General features: G+C 40.2%; 1 protein-coding gene across 16 annotated transcripts in view; it reads right to left on the bottom strand.

Annotated features, from left to right (window-relative positions):
- The window catches only part of TRIP12 (thyroid hormone receptor interactor 12), a 156,344-nt gene that overhangs the window by 100,406 nt on the left and 28,870 nt on the right, over positions 1-27,068 (bottom strand). For all 16 annotated transcript variants that reach the window (XM_066279914.1, XM_066279916.1, XM_066279911.1 and 13 more), the window contains exon 2: positions 11,884-12,030. In XM_066279914.1, coding sequence (XP_066136011.1) covers positions 11,884-11,981 — 98 coding nt within the window. In that variant the 5' untranslated portion in view covers positions 11,982-12,030. The remainder of the gene's footprint in view (positions 1-11,883; positions 12,031-27,068) is intronic.

The following is a 27,068-nucleotide window of genomic DNA, read 5'->3' as shown; positions in this document are numbered from 1 at the left end:
TGTAGCGGGTCTGGAAGCCGCTGAACTAGCTATTTCTTACACTACATGATTTCTCAAATCATTTCTGCAAGATTTTCAGATTTTTTTTTCCTTTTTTTTTTTTTTAGTGGGAGAGACAGACAGAGAGGGATAGACAGGAAGGGGAAGAGATAAGAAGCATCAATTCTTCGCTTCTAAAAAAATAAATATAGTTGACAGATAAAAAAATAAACGGTTAGTTGATTTAAAAAAAGTTTCATTGTTGCACCTCAGTTGTTCATTGATTGCTTTTTCATATGTGCCTTGTGTGTGGGGGGGGCCTCCAGTTGAACCAGTGACCCCTTGCTTAAGCCAGTGAACTTTGGGCTCAAGCCAGTGACCATGGGGTCATGTCTATGATCCCATCAAACTCAACCCAGCAACCCTGCGCTCAAGCCAGACGAGCCCATGCTCTAACCCAGTGGTAGTCAACCTGGTCCCTACCGCCCACTAGTGGGCGTTCCAGTTTTCATGGTGGGCGGTAGCGGAGCAAAAAGTATAAATAAAAAGACAGATTTAACTATAGTAAGTTGTTTATTATAAAGATTTATTCTGCCAAACTTAGCGAAAATCCGACATTAAGTACTTGGTAAGTAATTATCATTATATACTTTAACTCGCTGTAACTCTGCTTTATAAATTTGATAAAGTAAAGTTACTTCCCTACTTTATAAATCACCATTACTGTGGAACTGGTGGGCGGTTAGAAAATTTTACTACTAACAGAGATACAAAAGTGGATGGTAGGTATAAAAAGGTTGACTACCCCTGCTCTAACCAGTGACCTTGGGGTTTCATATCTAGGTCCTCTGCGTCCCAGGCCAATGCTCACTGCACCAATGCCTGGTCAGGCAGTTTTTCAGATTTTTCATAAAATCTTCACAGATTATTAGCAAATTTTTTCTGTAATTGAAAGGGCTAAATCCATTTCAGTTTATATATTAACACTGTAGCAAAAGTTGTCTGTAAACCAACACTTCAACGTTATACTGACAGCATTTTTTTATTTACCAAATATATGTGCACTAACTCATGTTAAAGAAACCCACTTTGCATCAGAACAGACTGTAATCACCTCTGGATTCTACACTTCCAAGATTAACTTGAAACAAGTCTCAAATGCCTCTGGTTCACTTTTAGGCAAATCATAGCGACTGTCCCTTTTAAATACTTTAGTCTACTTTTACAGGTATTAGTAAAATCCTTGGTAGTTTAAAGTATTAAAAACCATCTTTAGTCCAGGGTAATTTAAAAGAGACCAAAACTTTGTATCAAGGAGCACATTATCTTAATGTTGGGCAAAATAAAAGTGGCTAGTTACAAGTAGAGTAGCTAATTAATTCCTTATAGTACTACATGTCTTAAATTTTGGTTGAAATTAATTTTTATGCCAGACATATTCACAACTCAAATACATGTACATATTATCACATATAAATGATTTAGAGCTAAATTACACCTTCAAATTTGTTTTATGTATATACATACACATACTATTATTTTACATTTTACATACAATTATTATAGTTTTGTTTTTCAAAAATTAAAAGTTTTATGATACTATAAAATACATTTTATATGTAAGCTACTGATTTTCAATAATCATGGTGGTAAATTCATTTGAACTACTTCCACCAACAACAAAAAACTCATTAGTTTTCCCTATAAAATGAACTGCTTTTCTATTTCAATAACAAAACAGAAGCTGATTGGTCTGAACAATGTTCCCATGCTTAGTTATGGTAAAATATTAATCGAAATGATTCTGTTGTATAAGTTAAGTTACAACTTATCCTACAGTGTTCTTAAAGCAGTGTTCTTAAACATGAGTGCTTCCTCCTCTAGGGAGCATTTTGAAAACACATATTGGGGAACTTACAATTTCTCAGATTTGTTTTGCATGGTTTTCATATATGTTAAATTTTCCAGGAATACATGGGAATCAACCAGAATTTTGTTTTCTGTAGCTTTACCAGAAGTCATGCATCATTTTGAAAAACTCTACAATAAAAATGTTCTTATGGCATTTAAGTCTGTTGTTGTAGCTGTCACATTCAATAAATTCACATATAGATGCAAGTATCTGAATATAGTGTCATCAAGAATATGCCTGACCAGGCGATGGCACAGAGGACAGAGCAGCGGACTGGGATGTGGAGGACCCAGGTTCGAGACCCCAAGGTCGCCAGCTAGAGCGTGGGCTCATCTGGTTTGAGCAAAGCTCACCAGCTTGAGCCCAAGAGCGCTGGCTCGAGCAAGGGGTCACTGAGTCTGCTGTAGCCATCTCGCCCCCACTCCCGGTCAAGGCACATATGAGAAAGCAATCAACTAACAACTAAGGTGCTGCAACGAAGAATTGATGCTTCTCATCTCTCTCCCTTTCTGTCTGTCCCTCTCTCTGTCACTGTCAATAAATAAATAAATAAATAAATAGAATTTAACTATTGAGCCTGACCAGGCGGTTGCGCAGTGGATAGAGCATCGGACTGGGATGCTGGAGAACCCAGGTTCGAGACCCCAAGGTCGCCAGTTTGAGCGCGGGCTCATCTAGTTTGAGCAAAAGCTCACCAGCTTGGATCCAAGGTCGCTGGCTCGAGCAAGGGGTTATTTGGTCTGCTGTAGCCCCACAGTCAAGGCACATATGAGAAACCAATCAATGAACAACTAAGGTGTTACAACGAAAAACTAATGATTGATGCTTCTGATCTCTCTCTGTTCCAGTCTGTCCCTGTCTATCCCTCTCTCTGTCTGTCTCTGTTAAAAAAAAAAAAAAAAGATACTGGTTGTTTAATGAGTATTAGTGTTATGTAAATCACTTTCTTTCACCCCCATTTAATAACACAAAATTTAAAATTTAAAAAAAAAAAAAAAAAAAAAAAAGGCCTGACCAGGCGGTGGCGCAGTGGATAGAGCGTCGGACTGGGATGCGGAAGTACCCAGGTTCGAGACCCCAGAGGTCGCGCGCGGGCTCATCTGGCTTGAGCAAAGAGCTCGCCAGCTTGGACCCAAGGTCGCTGGCTCCAGCAGGGGGTTACTCGGTCTGCTGAAGGCCCGCGGTCAGGGCATGTGTGAGAAAGCAATCAATGAACAACTAAGAAGTCGCAACGCGCAACGAGAAACTGATGATTGATGCTTCTCATCTCTCTCTGTTCCTGTCTGTCTGTCCCTGTCTATCTCTGCCTCTGTAAAAAAAAAAAAAAAAAAAAAAAGAATTTAACTATTGAGTAATGTTTTGTTATTGTTTTCCTTTTGCTTATGTGTATCTATGAAAAATTCTCACACATTATGTTGATGATCTAAATTCTGTATACAGGGATTTAATATATTTCTTAACTCAAAATACTAAAGAGGCATCAAAATACATATGATACAAATTATAGAATGGGAGCATTGAAACTGAACAACTGTACCAGATTACTTATCTCAACAGATTTGCTAGGTATGCCAACTCAAATATATCAAGTCATGACAGGGTATATAAATATGGATGACACACAGTCTAGTCCCATCCTCCAAGAGGTCAGAGTCTCATAAAACAAAGTGATCTATCAGGTGCTATAAAGTTCCCAACAAAGGGAGAAATTACTTGAAGCAAGACAATCAAGGCTTTACAGACCACATGGCATTTAAACCACACCCTGAAAGGATGAAAAACCGAGGAAAAAGCATTCTGGTCAAAAGCAGAATAGGCAACAGTAGAGGTAGGAAATTAGGAAACCCACATGGCACCTGGTAAATGATATGGATCTTCCTGAGCACAGAGGTACATTAGGAAACAAGGTTAGAGGACTGGCTTGGGCCTAAACGCCTTGTGGGAGGATCTAGATCAGGGGTCCCCAAACTTTTTACACAGGAGGCCAGTTCACTATCCCTCAAGACCATTGGAGGGCCAGACTATAAAAAAAAACTATGAACAAATCCCTATGCACACTACACATATTTTATTTTAAAGTAAAAAAACAAAATGGGAACAAATACAGTATTTAAAATAAAGAACAAGTAAATTTAAATCAACAAACTGACCAGTATTTCAATGGGAACTATGGGCCTGCTTTTGGCTAATGAGATAGTCAATGTGCTCCTCTCAATGACCACCAATGAAAGAGGTGCCCCTTCTGGAAGTGTAGCGGGGGCCGCATGTGGCCAATGGGGCGTACTTTGGGGACCCCTGATCTAGATTTTGTCCTTACTAACAGTTTGAAATAACAGACTGACAGGGTTAGAAGAGCAAAAATTCGGTTATGTTCTACGAGCTGGGTACACTGAGGATGGTGAGTAAAGGACAAGGCCTATGTGACTGTGTAAAGAGGGAGAGGGGTCGGCCTGACCTGTGGTGGCGCAGTGGATAAAGCGTCGACCTGGAAATGCTGAGGTCGCCAGTTCAAAACCCTGGGCTTGCCTGGTCAAGGCACATATGGGAGTTGATGCTTCCAGCTCCTCCCCCCTTTTCTCTCTCTATCTCTCTCTCCTCTCTCTCCCTCTCTAAAAGTGAATAAATAAAAAAATAAAAAAAGAGGGAGAGGGGTCAAATATAATCAAAACTATGGAAGAGATGGACTTCCTCAAGAGAACCTTACAGCTCAATTTACTTTTGCCCCATTTCATAAATAAACTACTGTAGTTTGGTGAGGGGTATAAAACAGTGAGATAATCAAAAGTAAATTAGGCCTGACCAGGCGGTGGCACAGTGGATAAAGCCTCTGCCTGGAACACTGAGAACCCAGGTTTGAAACCCATGGCCACCGGCTTGAGCATAGGTCCATCCCCCATCATGGGGGCATAGACAGGCATGCCCCTGTGGTCGCCGGCTTGGGCATAGGTCCATCCCCCATCATGGGGGCATAGACAGGCATGCCCCTGTGGTCACCGGCTTGGGCCCAAAGGCTGCTGGTTGGAAAACCAAAGTCGCTGTCTTGGCTGGAGCACCCCAGTCAGGGCACGTATAAAAAAGCAATCAATGAACAACTAAGGTACCACAACGATGAGCTGATGCTTCTCATCTCTCTCCCTTCCAGACTCTCTCTCTCTTACAAAAAAAAAAAAAAAAAAGATAGATAGATTACAATTAAATGTAAAAATGAAACCAGAACAGAAGAAAATTTTACTTTTGGGATAGAGAAGGCAAAGGAAGAAAAGAAACAGAGTGGATAACTTCATTATCTAATTTTAAAACCTCTCTAAATTAAAATAAATCCTAAGCAATAAAACTAGCAAAAATATTTGTGCATGTCAATGGCTTGATACTTTTTCCATAAAGGGCCCTAACAAAAGACCAGGCAGCAACTCCTAATTAAAACAAAGGACAATAACAGACAATTTATAAGTAAAAATTGCCATCATGTGGGAAGATCTTCAACTCTATAGCAAACAAGGAAATGGTAGCTTCAGTGGTCGGCAAGCTCATTAGTCAACAGAGACAAATATCAACAGTACAATGATGGAAATTTCTTCTGAGAGCCTAATTTTTTAAACTTAAACTACATAGGTACGTACATTCCTTATCGAGGTAGCGCCCGCATGTGGTATTTTGTGGAAGAGCCGCATTCAAGGGGCCAAAGAGCCGCATGTGGCTCACAAGCCGTGGTTTGCCGACCAGGCCAACCAAAAGAATCTTTTTTTCACAAACTTTTATTAAAAATGGTATGCTTCTTGACTAGGTTATGGAGAAATATGTTCTCTTACAAGTATTAGGAATATAATTTGGTTCAATAAAAAAAATAAATAAAGCAGTTTGATCTTTGTGAAAGACAATTTAGTAATCTGTTAAACAGGGGTAGTCAACCTTTTTATACCTACCGCCCACTTTTGTATCTCTGTTAGTAGTAAAATTTTCTAAGCACCCACCGGTTCCACAGTCATGGTTATTTATAAAGTAGGGAAGTAACTATTTTATCAAATTTATAAAGCAGAGTTACAGCAAAAGCATATAATAATAATTATTTACCAAGTACTTTATGTCGGATTTTCGCTAAGTTTGGCAGAATAAATCTTTATAAAACAACTTACAGGTAGTGATCTACTTACGACCTATGTAACTTACAACCATTCAACTTTACGACCACAATCGCTAGCCACAACTGCTCTGCATCTGGCAGTGCAAGCATTGCCCAGCTGGGTGTATGACAGTGCTGGCCAATTAAATGTTTTGTACAAGTTTATATATTTTGATATGTTTTGCAATTGGGAAAATGTTTTCTATGGTATTTTTTACACCTGGATTTTGTAATTTTGTATGTTTTGCAAATATTAAACCAGTTGTGGCCCTGGCCGGTTGGCTCAGCGGTAGAGCGTCGGCCTAGCGTGCGGAGAACCCGGGTTCGATTCCCGGCCAGGGCACATAGGAGAAGCGCCCATTTGCTTCTCCACCCCTCCGCCGCGCTTTCCTCTCTGTCTCTCTCTTCCCCTCCCGCAGCCAAGGCTCCATTGGAGCAAAGATGGCCCGGGCGCTGGGCATGGCTCTGTGGCCTCCGCCTCAGGCGCTAGAGTGGCTCTGGTCGCAATATGGCGATGCCCAGGATGGGCAGAGCATCGCCCCCTGGGGGGCAGGGCACCGCCCCTGGTGGGCGTGCCGGGTGGATCCCGGTCGGGCGCATGCGGGAGTCTGTCTGACTGTCTCTCCCTGTTTCCAGCTTCAGAAAAATGAAAAAAAAAAAAAAAACAAAAAAAAAAAAAAACCAGTTGTACTGGTAATGCAGTGTTTTACTTAAACCTGACGAATGTAAAAAAGAAACAAAATGGTGTAGAGATGATAAAAATGGCATAAAATGAACAAAGAAAATTATGATATATAACAATGAATGAAAATTATGATAAAATATGACTTAAAGGTTTTTATAACATCATTTCACAGTACTGTACACATAGCCTACTCAACTTACGACCAAATCGTGTTAACGACTGGTCTGTCAGAACCAATCGTGGTCATAAGTCGAGCACTAGCTATACTATAGCTGAATCTATCTTTTTATTTATACTTTGGTTGCTCCGCTACCGCCCACCATGAAAGCTGGAATGCCCACTAGTGGCGGTAGGTAGGGACCAGGCTGACTACCACTGTGTTAAACCTTCAAGACATTCATATCCTTTAGTCCAGTAAACCCATTTATAAAATTTAACTTGACAAATCAGAGCTATATTCAAATGCTGTAAGCATAAAAATGTAATTCACAGCAAAAAAAAAAAAAAGTAGAGGCCTAAATTTAAATCATGGGCTTTCATATTGGAAAAAACCATGGAGTAAAAATAGAGTAGAAATATTAACCACCTTTATTTCTAGATGGTAAAATTAAATTCACCTTATTTCCTTAATTTTACTGAAGCTTCTCAATTTTCTATTCTCAACATGCTGTTTTTGTAACAAAAATAATTTTGGCCTGACCTGGCAGTGGCGCATTTGCTAGAGAGTCAGACTGGTATGTGAAGGACCCCCGGGTTCGAGACCCCGAGGTCGCCAGCTTGAGCACAGGCTCATCTGGTTTGAGCAAAGCTCACCAGCTTGGATCCAAGGTCGCTGGCTCGAGCAAGGGGTTACTTGGTCTGTTGAAGGTCCGCGGTCAAGGCACATATAAGAAAGCAATCAATGAACAACTAAGGTGTTGCAACGAAAAACTAATAATTGATGCTTCTCATCTCCCTCCATTCCTGTCTGTCTGTCCTATCTATCCCTCTCTCTGACTCTCTCTCTGTAAATAATAATAATAATAATAATAATAATTTTGAAGAAACTATTCACTACAGAAATATTAACCAAAGTTGCTATAAAACTGAATTCAATCCAGCGACTGCCCTTTGAAAAAACAAGCACATGATATAATGAAAATGCTACTACACGACCAGGGGGAGCCTATGAACACGGGAATACCACACATACTAGACATGGGAAAGGCTAGGGAGTATCCTTGAGAGCAAGCCCACAGAGAAGCAGCGGGAGGAAGTGATTTCCTAAAGGAGAAAAAGGAACAGAAAAGGGAGGTACAGTTCAGCTATAGCTCAAAAAATTATGAAAAAAAGGAAAAGAGAAAAATTATAGGAGTAAGATGTCTAGTTCAATTATGGAAAGAGAGAAAGAATGGGTGAAAAAGAGCAGAAGGAATAATCAGGAGAGATTAATATACCCTAAAAGTCCAACTTTCTTTTACCTTAAGGATGGAAAACTCTTCTACTAAGAAAAAGGTGACCGGCCCTGGCCGGTTGGCTCAGCGGTAGAGCGTCGGCCTAGCGTGCGGAGGACCCGGGTTCGATTCCGGCCAGGGCACACAGGAGAAGCGCCCATTTGCTTCTCCACCCCTCCGCCGCGCTTTCCTCTCTGTCTCTCTCTTCCCCTTCCGCAGCCAAGGCTCCATTGGAGCAAAGATGGCCCGGGCGCTGGGGATGGCTCTGTGGCCTCTGCCCCAGGCGCTAGAGTGGCTCTGGTCACAACATGGCGACGCCCAGGATGGGCAGAGCATCGCCCCCTGGTGGGCAGAGCATCGCCCCTGGTGGGCATGCCGGGTGGATCCCGGTCGGGCGCATGCGGGAGTCTGTCTGACTGTCTCTCCCTGTTTCCAGCTTCAGAAAAATGAAAAATGAAAGAAAAAAAAAAAAAAAAAGGTGACCTTGACTTGGGGGAAGGGCAGGTGAGAGGTCACAGGAAGAAAGCTATGAAGATAGTTCAATACAGGTTTAGAGAAAAACAAGGGTGGATCAAAAATAAACGAATTTTAAAAAATCTTACCAGAGAAAAACTGCCCCTTAACTTTCAAACTGGATGAGTTACTACTCTTTAATTAGAATTACCTATCCCATCCCCTAATGCTTTCAATCATATGAATCAAGTGGTTTGTACAGTAATAACTGTTTGGCATAATGCAAAGAATCACTGACTTGAGGGTCAAGAGGTCTGGAATCAAGTCCTGGACTTGACACTCAGTGAAGTTGAGCACGCTGCCACAGGGGTCACGTACTTAGCAGTTTCTGTGAGTCTCAATGGAAAAAATATGTATGAAATACACTTTAAGTTCAAACACTCCACGCCAATGCCACTGTAGTAATGCTGTTATTTATTACCATTTTGAACCACTATCCCTGTGATTTAGGAAACAAAAGCCACAATGATAGCATTTTACTTAGGAAAGCTAAGCTGCAGGAGTCAGATAAAAAAAATGAAAATATAATTGCTCTCTCTAAATAAATCCCAATCTTCCCACTCCCAAAAAATGATGAGAGGCTTCTTAGAGGTTAGAAAATTGCTAGCAGAGCACACTCTCCTGGGGCCTCAAACATCAGTCTAGGGTCCCTTCCAGTTCTGAGACTCTGTCTTAAGCAAAAGAATCAAGCTGTCCAAGAAGGCAAAATAAAATTCAGATGAGCAATTATCTTCCAATTTTGTATTCTTAGTCAACTGATAAAAAATGTAGCTCAAGATCTAAATTTCTATATCCTGATAACTGAATTTATCCACATAAAAATAAAAATCTATATAGCCTGACCTGTGGTGGCGCAGTGGATAAAGTGTCGACCTGGAAATGCTGAGGTCGCCAGTTCGAAACCCTGGGCTTGCCTGGTCAAGGCACATATGGGAATTGATGTTTCCTGCTCCTCCCCCCTTCTCTCTCTCTCCCTCTCTCTCTCCTTTCTAAAATGAATTTTAAAAAAAAATCTATATACTCAAAGTTATTACTAAATTATGAAAAATCCACATTTGAACATAGTGACTTTAAAAGCCATGTTTTTAAACAACTTTTAAAGATAAAGGAAATGACACATGATAATAGGTTTTTAAAATGTGAAATAGGCCCTCTTTTATGTACTATTTTTGTAGGGAAATTTTTTAAAAGATATATAAAAGTTGAAATGGTGAGAACTGAAATGGGGCTACATTATCTAAAGACAGGGGTGCTAATGCTATACAAACCCTGATTAAACTTTGCTTGGGCCTGACCTGTGGTGGCACAGTAGATAGAGCATCAACCTGGAATGCTGAGGTCACTGGTTCAAAACCCTGGGCTTGCCCAGTCAAGGCACAACGAGAAGCAACTACTGTGAGTTGACGCTTCCTGCTTCTCCCCGCACCCCCTCTCTAAAAATCAATAAATAAAATGTCAAAAACAAAAACCCCACCAAAAGACTCGCTTTATATTCTTTGGCATATATTCTGATATTCCAAATGCATTTAAAATTTTTATTCTTTTCTTTCACAATTGAGCATATAAATGATTGGCTTAAAAGCACATGAACTACAGGGAAAGATGTCATTCTATAAATCTAATTGAATTTCATCTTGATTACAACTTTGTTGTGTAGATCAATGCACCTTAATCACTAGCATTAACTACTTCCATTTGTTTCACGCTCATACTTTCAAAATATGCCACACAATATTTAAATAATTTTACACAAAAGATAACGGTGCCAAAGTATCACTGTGGATTTTAGAAGCAAGGTACTGTATGACAGCCCAAAATGTTTATGGGTCATATACAGGAGTCTAAATACAAGAGTCTGAGTATTAATATGTATAGAACTGCAGTTGTTCAAAAGATGTCACGAGCACATACATACATGCACATATATACACACAAAAACAGTGAAAAAAACCTAAGGAGATATATATATGCTAGTGTAACAGCAGCTGTAAGTGAATTGTGGAGCTGTGATGATTTACTTTACATTTTTTTGTGTTTTCCAAATTCTTTAAGATAGATATGTAACATTTTTATAATGGGACAGTGCTATTTCTTAATTAGCAGGATAAATAATGGATGGCTGCTTCAAAGAATAATCCGAATTTAAAAATCTGAAAAACAATTTCAGAAAAGATGTCTGTACTAAAGCATTGTGACAAGAGTATAACATACTACAATACTGAAGTTAACCGATAATGCTATAAAATAGGGATCACAACTGTGCAGACTAAGAAATTGAGGTTTCCTGAAATATTTAACAAAGGACAGCTATTCAACGGCAGAGGGAGAAATTGCACACAAAAGCTGTGCTAATCCAAAGTCCACATGCTCAACCACTGAAGTAGGCTGACATCAAGAAGCTGTGTCTCCATTTACTCTTTGCATTTTAACATTTAAAAACATTTTTTATAATTGACCAGACAATATACACATGGTAATGCCTCAAAATACTGCATTGGGTAATCATATTAGAATTTGGCCAATATTTTTTTGCAAGCTAAACACGATTAATCCATGCACTGGAGAATAAGGCCTTACAAATGAAGTTCTGAGTATCTCATACATAAAATGCCAGTTCTTGGCTCAATCACACTGGAAATTTTACATTTTAGAGAAGACCTTTGATTCTTCACACTACCTCCTTTACAACCACCACTCGGACTACAAAGACCCGCTGAACACCAGATCACTAAGAAAATGATGAGAATCGATGGGCTACCAAACTCAGACTCCCTCACTACCTAGTCAACATCTATATTGTTGAGACAATGAGAAAAAAACTCAAACCTAGGTGTGTCCAACTCAAGATCTTAAAATGAATGAAGCTTCCATTCAATAAAGTAAATAAAATCAAGACATACATGAAGGGACCACAAAAGGTTAAAAGATGTGTTGTAGCATGTGTTTAGGGAAAGGAAAGAGAAAGACCAAACCAACCATGACATTCCATATATACTAACAACCCTTAAATTAGCTTTTTGATAATATCAATGATTGAGAACTATATTTTAAGCACAGCATATTTGGGGAATTATTAGCGAAACTACCTGAATTACAGTTTTATTTGTATTTCTTGGCTGAAGAACTAGAAAAAAAAATCACCCATTTATAGTAACCTATTTAAGTTTTAGTCCTCATAATAAGGTTTTAAATATATTTTCTTTTATTCCCAAATCTTTGTCAAATACCATTTAATACATACCTTCCTCCTATTGAGTCGTCTTGTGGTTGGGCCCCGGCAGTGTTCCTCTGTGAACGTCGCAGTGACCCCCCTGGATTGTTATTAGGCCGGTTGGACATTGGCACCTCTCTCTTGAAGGGACATACCCTTTCTAGACACTACCATTCACTAAAAAGGGGGAAAACGAGAAAAAAAAACATCAGCTACACATAGTACAACACAGAACAAATAAGGGACACCAAAAATGAAGGGGAAATTTTATGTAAATAATTTGGTTGTATAGTCTTCACAAATGCTGCACTGTCTTATTAAACTAAGTCTGACTGATTAGCATGTTATAAAATATCAGAAATATACCAAATTCAGGCATGAGGTCCAGAGCACAGTACATAAAATTAACTTATAGATTTCTCATGAAACTCCCAGGAAATTGCCAACTCAAGAAAACAGAGGAGCCTGACCAGGCGGTGGCGCAGTGAACAGTTTCGGACTGGGATGCAGAAGGACTCAGGTTCGAGACCCTGAGGTCGCCAGCTTGAGCGTGGGCTCATATGGCTTAAGCAAAAAGCTCACCAGTTTGCACCCAACGTTGCTGGCTCGAGCAAGGGGTTACTTGGTTTGCTGTTCGCCTGTGGTCAAGGCACATATGAGAAAGCAATCAATGAACAACTAAGGTGTCGCAACGAAAAACTGGTAATTGATGCTTCTCATCTCTCTCCGTTCCTGTCTGTCCCTATCTATCCCTCTCTCTGACTCTCTCTCTGTCCCTATAAAAAAAATAAATAAATAAAATAAAGTGATTAAAAAAAAAAAGAAAACAGAGGACAACCAGAAATCTGCCTTTGTTTCCACATTTTAAACACTGTGTAGAAAAGGGCACTGCACCTAAAGTCAGAAGACCTTGGCTCCAGTCCTATGATGAAACAGGTGTAAAGGGAGTCTGCCTTTGTACAAACCTCAACCCCTGGCTCCAGATTCCTCAGCCATGAAATAAAAAACATACCATGAAGTATCACATTATTGTTATAAATAACAAATCATAAGTAGAAACAAAACCATAAAACTATTGTATTTTAATTGAGAAATGAGAAGGCAGCTCAAGTAAACTAAGACATAGTCCCCAGATATCCTAAATTTCAGTATCGGCTGCACTGGCTGTGACCTTGGTCAGGAAACTTAGTCTTGGCCCCGATGGTGGCTTAGTGGACAGAACATTGGCCAGGTGTATGGATGTCCCAGGTTCAATTCCCAGTCAAGGCACACAATAGAAGCAACTATCAGATTCTACCCCCAACCCCTCTTCCTTTCCCTCTTCCCCTCCTGCAGCCAGTGGATTGATTGGTTCGAGCATGTCTCCAGATGCCTAGAGGCCCCAAGCCTTGAAGATAGCTCCGTGGGAGTGCATCAGCCTCAGATGCAAACAATAGCTGGGTACTTGAGCATCTGTCCCAGATGTGGTTGCTGGGTGAATCCCAGCCAGTGCGCGTGCAGGAGTCTACCTCACTATCTCCCCTCCTCTCATTAAAAAACAAACAAACCACAAAACAACTTAATCTCTAGATTTTATTTGCCTCTTCTATAAAATCAGTATATTGCCTATCTCAGAGTTTCTGGCAACAAAAAATTGTGAACATAGTTCATAAGTGTTAACAAGTTACTTCAAAGCACAGTTGTTAATCAATTTGAATTTCCTGTCATTCTGTAAGAAGTTTATTATGTAAAAAAAATTCTGATGCTCAAAAGAAAATCGCTTTAACTGAAAAAACAGGCTAATATTACCATCACAGAAAGAATTATTAAATTTATCACAAATTTCCTTAAGCCTCAATTCTAACTCCAAGTAGAATTCTTTTTTTTTTTTTTTTTTCATTTTTCTGAAGCTGGAAACGGGGAGAGACAGACAGACTCCCGCATGCGCCTGACCGGGATCCACTCGGCACGCCCACCAGGGGGCGATGCTCTGCCCATCCTGGGCATCGCCATGTTGCGACCAGAGCCACTCTAGCGCCTGGGGCAGAAGCCACAGAGCCATCCCCAGCGCCCGGGCCATCTTTGCTCCAATGGAGCCTTGGCTGCGGGAGGGGAAGAGAGAGACAGAGAAGAAAGCGCGGCGGAGGGGTGGAGAAGCAAATGGGCGCTTCTCCTGTGTGCCCTGGCCGGAATCGAACCCGGGTCCTCCGCATGCTAGGCCGACGCTCTACCGCTGAGCCAACCGGCCAGGGCCCCAAGTAGAATTCTTAATTACTACTATTTACTGGGGAGGGAAGAGAATGATCATATGACATTAGAGAAACTGGTGCAAACAGAAAAAAGAATGCAAACTAATCACAACAAAATCTATTACTAGATTTTGCTTTAAGAGATTCCATGCACTGTAACAGGAAATTGGGTTTTCTTCTGATTTATATGTTGGCCCAATTCAGTAGAAAGACCTTTTTTCTGTCATACATATCCACACCATTGTTTACTATATACTAAATAAACTAGTCATAAAGTTCAAATCACTAGTGTAATTACTGACAATTTTAGAAAGAGAAAATATTATGCAAACATTAAAAGAGAAAGATTAAATTTGCATGTACTGATATAGAAAGATCTTCCCAAGATATGTTAGGGGGCAACAGGAAAAACCCGAACTGTGTGTATGTGTATTAAAAAGCCGTACATACTTTGAAAATTGATGGAAAGATTCATAAAACAGACTTTGTTAATACTGTCTTTAAGAAGGAAAAGTGGGGGTCTGGAGTCTGAGATAAGTCATTTTTGTAAATTATCCCTTGTAAGCAATAAGGCAAGTCCCCCTAGCACAGTAGTTACAAAGGTAGACGTCTGGAGTCACATAGCCTGAGTTGTACCATGAAGGGCCTAAACCTAAAAATTTTGGGTTTAAGACCTAGAGATAAGCTACCAAATAGACCTACAAATATACTGCTCACAAAAATTAGGGGATATTTCAAAATGAATATGAAGCTATAAAATATCCCCTAATTTTTGTTAGTGTAGATGAGTCTGATAACAACAGAAGGCAAAATAAAGAGATCGAATCAAGAAACGTTTTGAGGATAAAACCTATCCAATTAGAAAAGTCTGAGACTGTGGTATCAAACTTCAGCATGCATATGAATAGAAACCACTAATCTCGAATGTCTAGTATGGGGGGGGGGGGGCCGGGAATCTGGACAGTGACAATGCAGACACCAAAAGAAATAAAACGAATAGACACAGTTCAAGTGACACAGAAAGGACAAATACACAAGACTGAAAAGCGTCTATCTGATTCAGAAATTGGTGAGTTGTTTCTAGGAAGGCTGAGGAAGGAGAGTATATAGGATAGTCAACACCAACTCTTCCTTGCAAATGATAGGCTAAAAAGAGGACAAAGAGGTAACAGCCAATGAGGTAAGAAAAGGCAGGGTTGATAAAGGTTGTGTGTGCAGGACTGTATGTTTTTCTGTTTTTACTTCTTAAAAAAAAACGTTTTAAGCATGTTGATGCATGTAAGGAAAATAATTACTGAAAGAAATGGGCTGCCCTGGCCGGTTGGCTCAGCGGTAGAGCGTCGGCCTAGCGTGCGGAGGACCCGGGTGCGATTCCCGGCCAGGGCACACAGGAGAAGCGCCCATTTGCTTCTCCACCCCTCCGCCGCGCTTTCCTCTCTGTCTCTCTCTTCCCCTCCCGCAGCCAAGGCTCCACTGGAGCAAGGATGGCCCGGGTGCTGGGGATGGCTCTGTGGCCTCTGCCTCAGGCGCTGGAGTGGCTCTGGTCGCGACATGGCGACGCCCAGGATGGGCAGAGCATTGCCCCCTGGAGGGCAGAGCGTCGCCCCTGGTGGGCATGCCGGGTGGATCCCGGTAGGGCGCATGCGGGAGTCTGTCTGACTGTCTCTCCCCGTTTCCAGCTTCAAAAAAAAAAAAAAAAAAGAAATGGGCTGGAAATAAGGTACAGTTTACAAACAAGATCCTACAGGGGAAAAATAGATTTAAGAGCTTAAGGCTTAGGTAAGAAGAAGGTACATCAATCTCCAAGGCAAGATATGGCAGCAAAGATAAGCACACCTACCTTGACTGAACCTGCGATTAACAAGTATGAAAAGAGCAAGAGAGAATGAAGATTCCAAAGGGTTACCTATTAAAAAACGGAAAGGATCTATGGCATGGAGAACCTACATGAGTAGAATCCATAAATTTAAGCACCAAATCCACGTGTGATAGGATTATTTTATTTGCGTAAGAAGAGGTTCTCATCCCGAGTGAACTGCTCCACAGCATACACCTATTTAGCAACATGCCTAGCAGCTGAATCCAGCTCTCCAGAACACTGGTTCAAAGTATGCTTGCCATCTACTCCAAAACACGAATTAAACCACTTTCTCTTTGTTGATCTGTTGACAATCCAGTTAGAGGTGGTAATATGTAGAATACAACTGACCCACCAGAGCCTAAGCTATGAATAACTTTTATACTATGCCTTCATTTAAAAGGTACATAATAAAAACTAAAGTGCCTAAAAGCAAACAATCTTTCAAGAATCACATAACACTAACCTAAATCCAACACTGGGCACACAAACTGATGTCAATGCCCACATTTTGCAACTGTAATATGCCTTGAGAATCCATCTTAGATGCCATCTGGCAAGAGTCAATGAGATTAATTTAGGCATTATTTTCACAGAGTATATTATTCTTTTGAGTATTAAGCCAAGCAATTATATCTATACAATCTGTGCTGTAACTGTCTTAGAAATGTCCTTTTCCTTGTTCAACAGACCTTGAGAGTCATAGTTGTTTCAGATAACACATTTATTTTATTTTTTTTATTTTTATTTATTCATTTTAGAGAGGAGAGGGAGAGACAGAGAGAGAGAGAGAGAGAGAGAGAGAGAGAGAGAGAGAGAGAAAGAGAGAAGGGGGGGAGGAGCGGGAAGCATCAACTCCCATATGTGCCTTGACCAGGCAAGCCCAGGGTTTCGAACCGGCGACTTCAGCATTTCCAGGTCGATGCTTTATCCACTGCGCCACCACAGGTCAGGCCAGATAACACATTAATTAGAACCTAATAGATACTCCAATATTTCTTGAGTTTAAGCACACTTGACTCAAAAGACTTTTGAGGCCCTGGCCGGTTGGCTCAGTGGTAGAGCGTCGGCCTGGCTTGCAGGAGTACCAGGTTTGATTCCCGGCCAGGGCACACAGGAGAAGCGCCCATCTGCTTCTCCACCCCTCCCCCCCTCCCGCAGCCAAGGCTCCAGTGGAGCAAAGTTTGCCCGGGCGCTGAGGATGGCTCCATGGCTTCTGCCTCAGGCACTAGAATGGCTCTGATCGCAGCAGAGCGACGCCCCAGATGGGCAGAGCATCACCCCTTGGTGGGCATGCCAGATGGATCCCGGTCGGGGTCGGGCCATGCGGGAGTCTGTCTGACTGTCTCCCCAGTTTCCAACTTCAGGAAAATTTAAAAAATAAATATTTTTTTTTAAAAAAAGATTTCTAAATATAGCCCAGACACTTACTGTAAGCCTAAATAGGAGAGAGCAGGGCAAAGGCTCTTTTTTTATTTCCCTTCCTGAAATAAAATGAATACTTAAAATTTCTAAATAAAACTTCACTTATAATGAAACTAGAGAAAAGCTGGCAATACAATACCCTAAATCATAGAAAAAAACTTGCCCAATACAATAAAATCTGACCCAAAAACAGGTAAGCAGTAAACACTAAGGAAATTTTTAATTTTATTTATTTATTTTATTTTTATTTTTCTGAAGTTGGAAACAGGGAGGCAGTCAGACAGACTCCCGCATGCGCCCGACCGGGATCCACCTGGCATGCCCACCAGGGGGCGATGCTCTGCCCATCTGGGGTGTCGCTCTATTGCAACCAGAGCCATTCTAGCACCTGAGGCAGAGGCCATAGAGCCATCCTCAGCGCACGGGTCAACTTTGCTCCAATGGAGTCTTGGTTACGGGAGGGGAAGAGAGAGACAGAGAGGAAGGAGAGGGGGAAGGGTGGAGAAGCAGATGGGCGCTTCTCCTGTGTGCCCTGGCCGGGAATCGAACCCGGAACTCCTGCACGCCAGGCCGACGCTCTACCACTGAGCCAACTGGCCAGGGCACTAAGGAAATTTTGAAAAGGTAAATAGTAAAAAGACAATCTTGAAGGTTCCTATCAATGATCCATTCCTTAAAAAAACCAAGAACTATGAAGTGAGGGGAACAAAAGACTAAAGTACCTGCAGAATCAGAAGGAGAAAAGCAGGTAAGAGAAACAGTAGCTCCAAAATTAAGATCAGCTAGGCAAATAATTACTAAAGCACCAGCAAAAGGTGCCACAATGGCTTTCCACAGAGATGAACTATTCCACTCAAAAGGAGAAGATAACCAAAAGCAAAATTGCAAATTTAACTACGGGGCAGAGGAAGCAATTAAAACTGGTGAAAAGATGTCTGAAACAACTAATTGAAGGAGACAAAAAAAAGGGAGAACATGGTCAATAAAAGAAACAAGAAAAAAAATCCCACAATTTTAAAAACAAATTAAAACAGGAAGACACCTTGAGTTTAGCCTGACCAGTGGTAGCACAACAGAGTATCAACCTGGGGCAGTGAGGTCTCAGGTTCAAAACTCTGAGATTGCCAACTTGAGTGCGGGGTCTCTGGCTTGAGCATGGGATCATCAAATGATCAAATGATCCCATGGTTGCGAGCCTGAGCAAGGGGTCAATGACTCGGCCTCTGCCCTGTCAAGGCACATATGAGAATCAATAAACAACTAACATGATACATACAACTATGAGCTGATGCTTTTCAACTCTCTCCCTCTCTCTCTTCCTGTCTATCCTTCTCTCTCAAAAAAAAAAAGTTTAGTTTAACTCTGTAATAAGAAGGTAAATGCTGTATGCAGTAAACAAACTATTGCCAAGATTTTCTTAAGCAAAATGCTGGGCACAGAATATGATATATCTTCATATACAATATTACTGTATGTGTAAAATATAACTGGCTTAAATATATTATCAATAGAGATTACAAAAAACATTTAAATCAGCTACCTTACACAAGACCCTTTGAAGTCTTTTCATAAATTTTGAATCATATACATATTTCCATATTCAAAAAAATCTTTACACAATAATATATATTGTAATTTTAATTCTAAAAGATGATACCTAGCAAGTAAAAATAACCAGGAAAATATCCATAAAATATTAGGCATTATCAGCAGATTCTTTTCTCATTTTCACTTTTTAAAGAGAAAATGGAGTGCTTTTTAATGTGGTCTAATAACTAAAAACTGGAAAAAAAACCTTAAAACTGATTGCTTTTCAAAGATTTCTATATCACAGATAGATGTTTATTTTCTTTTTCTTTTTTAAAAACAATTTAGTATTCCAAATTCTGTTTCCAATAAATGACATTCTTAGTACCTAAAACACAAGACAATAGAGAATGAGATACTGAATCAGCCAGAGTTTCTGTGTTTGTGACTGGCACCAAAGGTCTATTTTGTAGAACACTCGAATACAATAATCAATCAATTTACCATAACAAATATGGCCCTGTCCAGACAAAATATTTCTAAAATATAGATCAACTCATTCCCTAATATAAACTGTCTTAGCTTATATAGTCTTTCAGGATACTAAATGCATTTCATAGGGTATTTTTTTCTTCTTCTTCAGATCTCAAGGATTAGACTACAATCAGCAACTTTTTAGACCATGTGCCAAAGATGGCTCATACACCTCGTCTTAACAGGGCTCAATCCTGTTGGCTACCATAATTAGCCAGTCAGTGAAGGTAGAAGGTCAGGTTATCAGGTACAGCCTCTTAAAGATGTTCTTTCAGCTCTGGCTCAGTGGCTAAATGGATAAAGCATCATTTCAGTGCACCTGAGTTTGCAGGTTCAATCCCCAGTCAGGGCATGTAAGAGAAGCAACCAATGAGTGAACAAGTAAATGAGACTGCTAACTGGAACAAGTTGATCTTCTCTCTCTCTCTCTCTCTCTCTCTCTCTCTCTCTCTCTCTCCCTCTCTCCCTCCCTCCCTCCCTCCCTCCCTCCCTCCCTCCCTCCCTCTTCTCCTTTCCCCTTTCTCAAACCAATGGAAACAAATTTTTTTTCAATGTTCTTTTCTACTTACCAAGGAATGAAAAGACAAGAGGGAAAGGTTATTGCACTAAAAAGTGACTTTCAACCTATTTCATCTCATGACACACATAAACTAATTACTAAAATTCTGCAGTACACCAAAAATTACATTTTTTGCCTATTCAACAAAAAAAAAATAGGTATAATTTTGATTCATTCACACAACACAGCTATTGTGTTGGCTGTTGTCATTTTTTTATTTGACAATCTAAGGGACCCTTACTAGTCAGGTAGTGCATGTTTAAAAAATTCTTTGGCACACCAGCTGAAAAACTGCTGCACTAGGTGGTGTCTAAAATCCAATTAAGCTCTAAATTTTATAATGCTGTATGTACCCTTCTAATACTTACTTCGGTTTTTCTTAAATGGAGTGCTTTTTAAATTCTTCCTTATGAAGACCTGGTAATGCCACTATTATACTCAATGATTATCAGAAGGAAAAAGCTATTTGAGGGGGAGGTGAGAATGATTTGTAAATGGCTCTCTTCACTAAGGGAGAGAGAAAATGCCTGCTAGGTAAGACTCAGTTATTGAAAGTAAAACACAAAATACCCTGTAGACTACACAAACATGCTACCTACAAAGTCAACTTTATGTTTGGAAAATGAACTTTAGAGCATAGGGACACACATAATAAGGCAACACTTTCAGAGTATTTTCTTCAATGTATGTTCAACTCTACTATAATAATGATATTACAGAGGTTAATTTCTTTAATATAGATTGTACTAGGAAGTCTATGCCTGTCTTGGAATAAAAAAAATTCAATAATGTGATTGATAATAATAGACTGGTATAAACATTTCTAAACATCAGATAGGTAGTCTGCCATCAATTGTTAGAAACTGGAGAATCTTCAGAACACACATTATTGTTTGCTACTTGGCGTGGGAAAATGAAGCTCTAAAATATAACCAGACCTGGAAATACTGAGGTCGCCAGTTCGAAACCCTGGGCTTGCCTGGTCAAAGCACATATGGGAGTTGATGCTTCCAGCTCCTCCCCCCTTCTCTCTCTCTCTGTCTCTCCTCTCTCTCTATCTCTCTCTCTCTTTCTCTGTCTCTCCCTCTCTTCTCTAAAATGAATAAAATATATATATATACATAAAACCAAAAGTTAGGGAGAAAAGACATAGAGTGCACTTTAAAACAAGGTAAACAATGCACAAAGCCAACTTTTTCTGGAAAATCACATATGACATAGGACTTATACCTGAATTCAGAAGTACAGCTGACCCTTAACACAGGGGGTGGGTTAGGGTATCTAACACCTGTACAGTCAAAAATCAACATATAACTTAAGCTGGCCTCCATATACACAGATTCCCAACTCTTGATCAAAAACCAGTCTCAGGCCGTGGCCATGTAGCTCCGTTGGTTAGAGCATCCTCCCAATACGGTCAGGTTGTAGGTTCCATCCCCAGTCAGACCACACACACAACTGACCAATGAATGCATAAATAAGTAGACCAACAAATCAATGTCTTTCTCTCTCAAATCGATAAATTAAATAATAGTAATGCTTTAAAAAAAAAAAGGCGTGACCTGCGGTGGCTCAGTGGGTAAAAGCATCAACTTGGAACACTGAGGACGCTGGTTCAAAACCCGGGTCTTCCCTGGTCAAGGCACATATGGGAGTTGATGCTTTCTGCTCCTCCCTCACTTCTCTCTCTCTCTCTCTCTCTGTCTCCTCTCTTTAAAATTAATAAAATCTAAAAATAAAAAAATAATAAAAAAAAAGACAATACTTGTCTCAGAAAATATTTTTCAAAGGTTAAAAAATCCACATTTAGCCCTGGCCGGTTGGCTCAGTGGTAGAGCGTCGGCCTGACATGCGGAAGTCCCAGGTTCGATTCCCAGCCAGGGCACACAGGAGAAGCGCCCATCTGCCTCTCCACCCCTCCCCCTCTCCTTCCTCTCTGTCTCTCTCTTCCCCTCCTGTAGCCAAGGCTCCATTGGAGCAAAGATGGCCCGGGCGCCGAGGATGGCTCCATGGCCTCTGCCTCAGGCACTAGAGTGGCTCTGGTTGCAACAGAGCAACACCCCAGATGGGTAGAGCATCGCCCCCTGGTGGGCATGCCAGGTAGATCCCGGTCGGGCACATGCGGGAGTCTGTCTGACTGCCTCTCCGTTTCCAGTTTCAGAAAAAATACAAAAAAAAAAAAAAAAACAACACCACATTTAGACTGTCACACTCTAAGGACCAGTGTCCCACATGTTACAAATAGTATAATTTTTACCTAAAATAAATAGATAAAATAATGTTTGTGTCTACACAGGGCCAAAACATGTACAAACAAACCTATAGCAAAAAAAAATATTAAAGCTGGTGTTCACAAACCTTAAGTGTTTTTTTTGTGTGTGTGTTTTTTTTACAGAGACAGAGAGTCAGAGAGAGGGATAGATAGGGACAGACAGGAACAGAGAGAGATGAGAAGCATCAATCATCAATTTTTCATTGTGACACCTTAGTTGTTCATTGATTGCTTTCTCATATGTGCCTTGACCATGGGCCTTCAGCAGACCGAGTGACCCCTTGCTCGAGCCAGCGACCTTGGGTCCACGCTGGTGAGCTTTTGTTCAAACCAGATGAACCTTTGCTCAAACTGGCAACCTCAGGGTCTCAAACCTGGGTCTTTCCGCATCCCAGTCCAACACTCTATCCACTGCGCCACCGCCTGGTCAGGCAAACTTTTTAAGTTTTTAAAATACTGGCTCCAAAGCCCCATCAGAATGGGGGTATGAGAAAGAAACATTTTTTTTTTTTTTTTACAGAGACAGAGAATCAGAGAGAGGGATAGACAGGGAAAGACAGACAGGAACGAAGAGAGAGAAGCATCAATCATTAGTTTTTCATTGCGACACCTTAGTTGTTCATTGATTGCTTTCTCATATGTGCCTTGATGGGGGCTGCAGCAGACCGAGTAACCCCTTGCTCGAGCCAGCGACCTTGGGTCCAACCTGGTGAGCTTTGCTCAAACCAGATGAGCCCGTGCTCAAGCTGGCGACCTCGGGGTCTCAAACCTGGGTCCTCCATATCCCAGTTCGACGCTCTATCCACTGCACCACTGCCTGGCAGGGAAAAAAACAATTTTTTAAGTCCCTTACATTATTCTAATAGCTAGGTTTGAGAACTGACACAGGTTTACAACTATTTTTTGGCTCTCATGACAAATCACCTAATCCTCTTCAATCTTATATGACTTTCCCAGATCCCATGATTAAAAACTGCCATTCATTTCTTTAGAATAAAGCAATTCCACTTTGAAGAATCTTCTAGGAATCTAAACTAAAGAAATACTTATACAAGTATGCAAACGTACATGTAATCAATAGACACACTGGATAAGATCCAAATGTCCTCAGGAGAGGAATGGTTAAATTAGCACACTGCAGCAACTCCCTGGCACAGTCAAAACAAAGTTGATTTGTATACAGCATACCGCAATGCTATAGAATGCTATAGAACAGCAGAACATCCTAATTCCTGCATCATCGAGCATAATCTTTGCTTAGATAGAAGCTTACATTCAATTGGGAAGACAAAATATTCACGCTATTTGCATACTGTGGTAAAAGCCATGAAAGATGGAGTAGGAGAAAAATAGGAACAAGTACAGAATAACAGAAAGGAGTAAGAAAAAAGCTACTTTTAGATGCTAATCAGTTAATGTCTCTCTGAAGTGATATTTTAAGTTGAGACTTGAAGGATAAACAGCTTTAGAGGAAAAAAAACGCACATTTGTCTGCATATACTTAGAAAAAAAAAGTCCAGAAAAATATGCCTAAATGTTAATAATAGTAGAGCAGAGAAGGAAGAGATAAAGAGCCCCTATTTCAACTCAAATCCCGACTCCACCATAAACTACGTTACCCTGAAGAAAATGTTTACCTATCAAAGCCTTAGCTTCCTCAGCTATAAAATGGATAATTGTATTTCATTAAGTTATAAAAATTAACTGAAAAACGCTTAGAAAACATAGTAAGCTAACCGCAAGGAAAAAGGAGAAAGAATCTGCACATTCACTTTTGATTTCAACAAAAACTGCTAAGTAGGGAAAATATGAACACTGGGTATTTACAGATATTAAGGAACTATTTCTTACTATATCACTGTATTCATCTACATCTTTAAGAGTTCTCCTTAAGAAAAATAGACTAAAATTTTTACAAAAATTTATTTCAAAATAATTAAGGAAAGATGGGATAAGAGTATAAATTAAGAAAAAAAAAGTGGCCTGAGATAGGTCTAGGTACTGAGTTCATTATACAATTCAATTTTAGTATATGCTTGAAACCCTCCCCAATAAAAGTCTTTTACAAAAAAAGAATAAGCAAAATCACACCTCGGCATTTTGGCTAGGATCAAGTATAAAAAGAATAATCACTCAAATATATTATTTTCGAACAGAGAAGATTGTTGCTTTTGTTTTCCAAGAGTCACCACCACCACCTGCTTTTTTAAAAAACTATGTCCATAGAGGTATCACTTTTATCTCAACTGAGAAATATTAAGCTTCTGGATATAAAGCAAATCATCCTTGACCTAAATGTGTCAACCTACATTTCACTAATTCATCCTTTAAAGCAGTGGTCCCCAGCCTTTCTTGGGCCATGGACCAGTTTAATGTCAGAAAATATTTTCACAGACCGGCCTTTAGGGTGGGGCGTATAAATGAATCACGTGACCTAGACAAGCATCAAGAGTGAGTCTTAGCCTGACCAGGCGGTGGCGCAGTGGATAGAGCGTCGGACTGGGATGCAGAAGACCTTGATTCAAGACCCCGAGGTCGCCAGCTTGAGTGCGGGCTCATCTGGTTTGAGGAAAAGACCACTAGCTTGAACCCAAGGTCCCTGGCTCCAGGAAGGGGTTACTCGGTCTGCTGAAGGCCCGCAGTCAAGGCACATATGAGAAAGCAATCAATGAACAACTAAGGTGTTGCAACGCGCAATGAAAAACTAATGATTGATGCTTCTCATCTCTCTCTGTTCCTGTCTGTCTGTCCCTGTCTATCCCTCTCTCTGACTCTCTGTCTATATAAAAAATAAATAAATAAATAAATAAATTTTTTCTTTAAAAAGGAGTCTTAGATGTAACAGAGGGAATCTGGTCATTTTTTAAAAAATAAAACATCGTTCAGACTTAAAATATAAATAAAACGGAAATAATGTAAGTTATTTATTCTTTCTCTGCAGACCGGTACCAAATGGCCCACAGACTGGTACCAGTCCGCGGCCCGGGGGTTGGGAACCACTGCTTTAAAGCATCTTCAAACTCTAATAGTGTGTAAGACTACAAAGAAAACAGTGGATCTTTCAGAGAGGAAGATATAAAACAACTGTCACCTGACCGTGCAGTGGCGCAGTGGATAGAGCGTTGGACTGGGATGCGGAAGACCCAGGTTTGAGACCCCGAGGTCTCCAGCTTGAGCGAGAGCTCATCTGGTTTGAGCAAAAGCTCACCAGCTTGAGCCCAAGGTAGCTGGCTCGAGCAAGGGGTTACTTGATCTGCTGAAGGCCCAGGGTCAAGGCACGTATGAGAAAGCAATCAATGAACAATTAAGGTGTTGCAATGCGCAATGAAAAACTAACAATTGATGCTTCTCATCTCTCCGTTCCTGTCTGTCTGTCCCTGTCTATCCTTCTCTCTGACTCTGTTAAAAAAAAAAACAAAAAACCTCCTGTCTCCCACCTGTTTGAGAAGTGATCACAGCAACTCCATCTATTATCCAATGATTCTATTTCCAGAGTGCCAGTGTAGAATTTCTTTCTCATACATTATAATAAGGTGGGGCACAAGTATTCCAATAATACCAGATACAACCACCTAACAGTAGTCTTCAGAGGTTGCAGAATCAATTCAACATTTCATTCAGCAATCTGCAGTGGAGCTAATATATAACAGCTATTATACCTTTTCATTCTGACAAAGACAATACTTCACCTATGCTTCAGGCCTTTTCCCTAGATCTTAAGCACTAACAGTGCCCTGAACATTGCTAAAATGTTAATATAATATGAAATACACTGAAAACAAAGTCAAATCACCTAGACAGATCAACAGACCACAAGTATATTAACAAACATCTTTCTCTTCAACTGAACCACTGGACCTTTTACTTATGTATATGACAAGGGTAAAAACATTAATAATAATGAGCTAACATAGGGTCTTCAACACACTGAATAAGGACCACTGGTTCTCAAGCTTTCTAGCTATGAAAATTTTCTCAGAATAATGATAAAATACAAACAGTAAGAAGTCATATTCAAATCAACAGGCTATAGCTACCATTCTTAAAATGAGCACAAATAGAATTTGAACAGAATTTGTAATATAAATTCAATCTCCTTCCTCTATTTTAGTTCCTTTATTTTTCACACTACCTTCTCCAAGTTGATTACGCAAGTTTCCAAACTACAAAACACCTTGACAATCACTCAATACCCATAATTCCATTACCTAGTTTTTAGAAGTAACAAGTGTGTTACATTTCCTTTATTACATACCGTATTTTCCCATGTATAAGACTCACCATTTCCCCCCAAAATTGGGTCTAAACTGGGTGCATCTTATACAGTGGTTGTGGCTTTTTAAACTTGCATTTCCCGCTTGTGTTTGCTCTCATTGTTGAAGACAGTGATTCATCATTAGACATAGATGAGGACAAGCTAATGGATGGGAGTTTTGACAGTGATGAGGAGTTGTATGAATTTTATGATGAATAAAACTTGAGTTCAGTAACTTAATGTAGCACTTTTTTTTCCAAATTTCGGGACCCAAAATTAAGGTGCGTCTTATACATGAGAATGTCTTAGACATTGGGAAATACAGTATATATCTATATCTACTCTTTTATGCATCCTCCTGTCTGAATGTAGATCCTATTTTTTTTGTTGTTTGTTTTTTTGGTTGGTTTTTTCTTTTGTATTTTTCTGAAGCTGGAAAAGGGGAGGCAGTCAGACAGACTCCTGCATGTGCCCCACTGGAATCCACCTGGCATGCCCACCAGGGGGCGCCGCTCTGTTGCGACCAGAGCCACTCTAGCACCTGATGCAGAGGCCAA

This window comes from Saccopteryx bilineata, chromosome 5 (genome assembly GCF_036850765.1).
Source record: "Saccopteryx bilineata isolate mSacBil1 chromosome 5, mSacBil1_pri_phased_curated, whole genome shotgun sequence".
Lineage (NCBI taxonomy): Eukaryota > Metazoa > Chordata > Mammalia > Chiroptera > Emballonuridae > Saccopteryx > Saccopteryx bilineata.
This window is presented reverse-complemented; position numbering and strand designations above follow the sequence as displayed.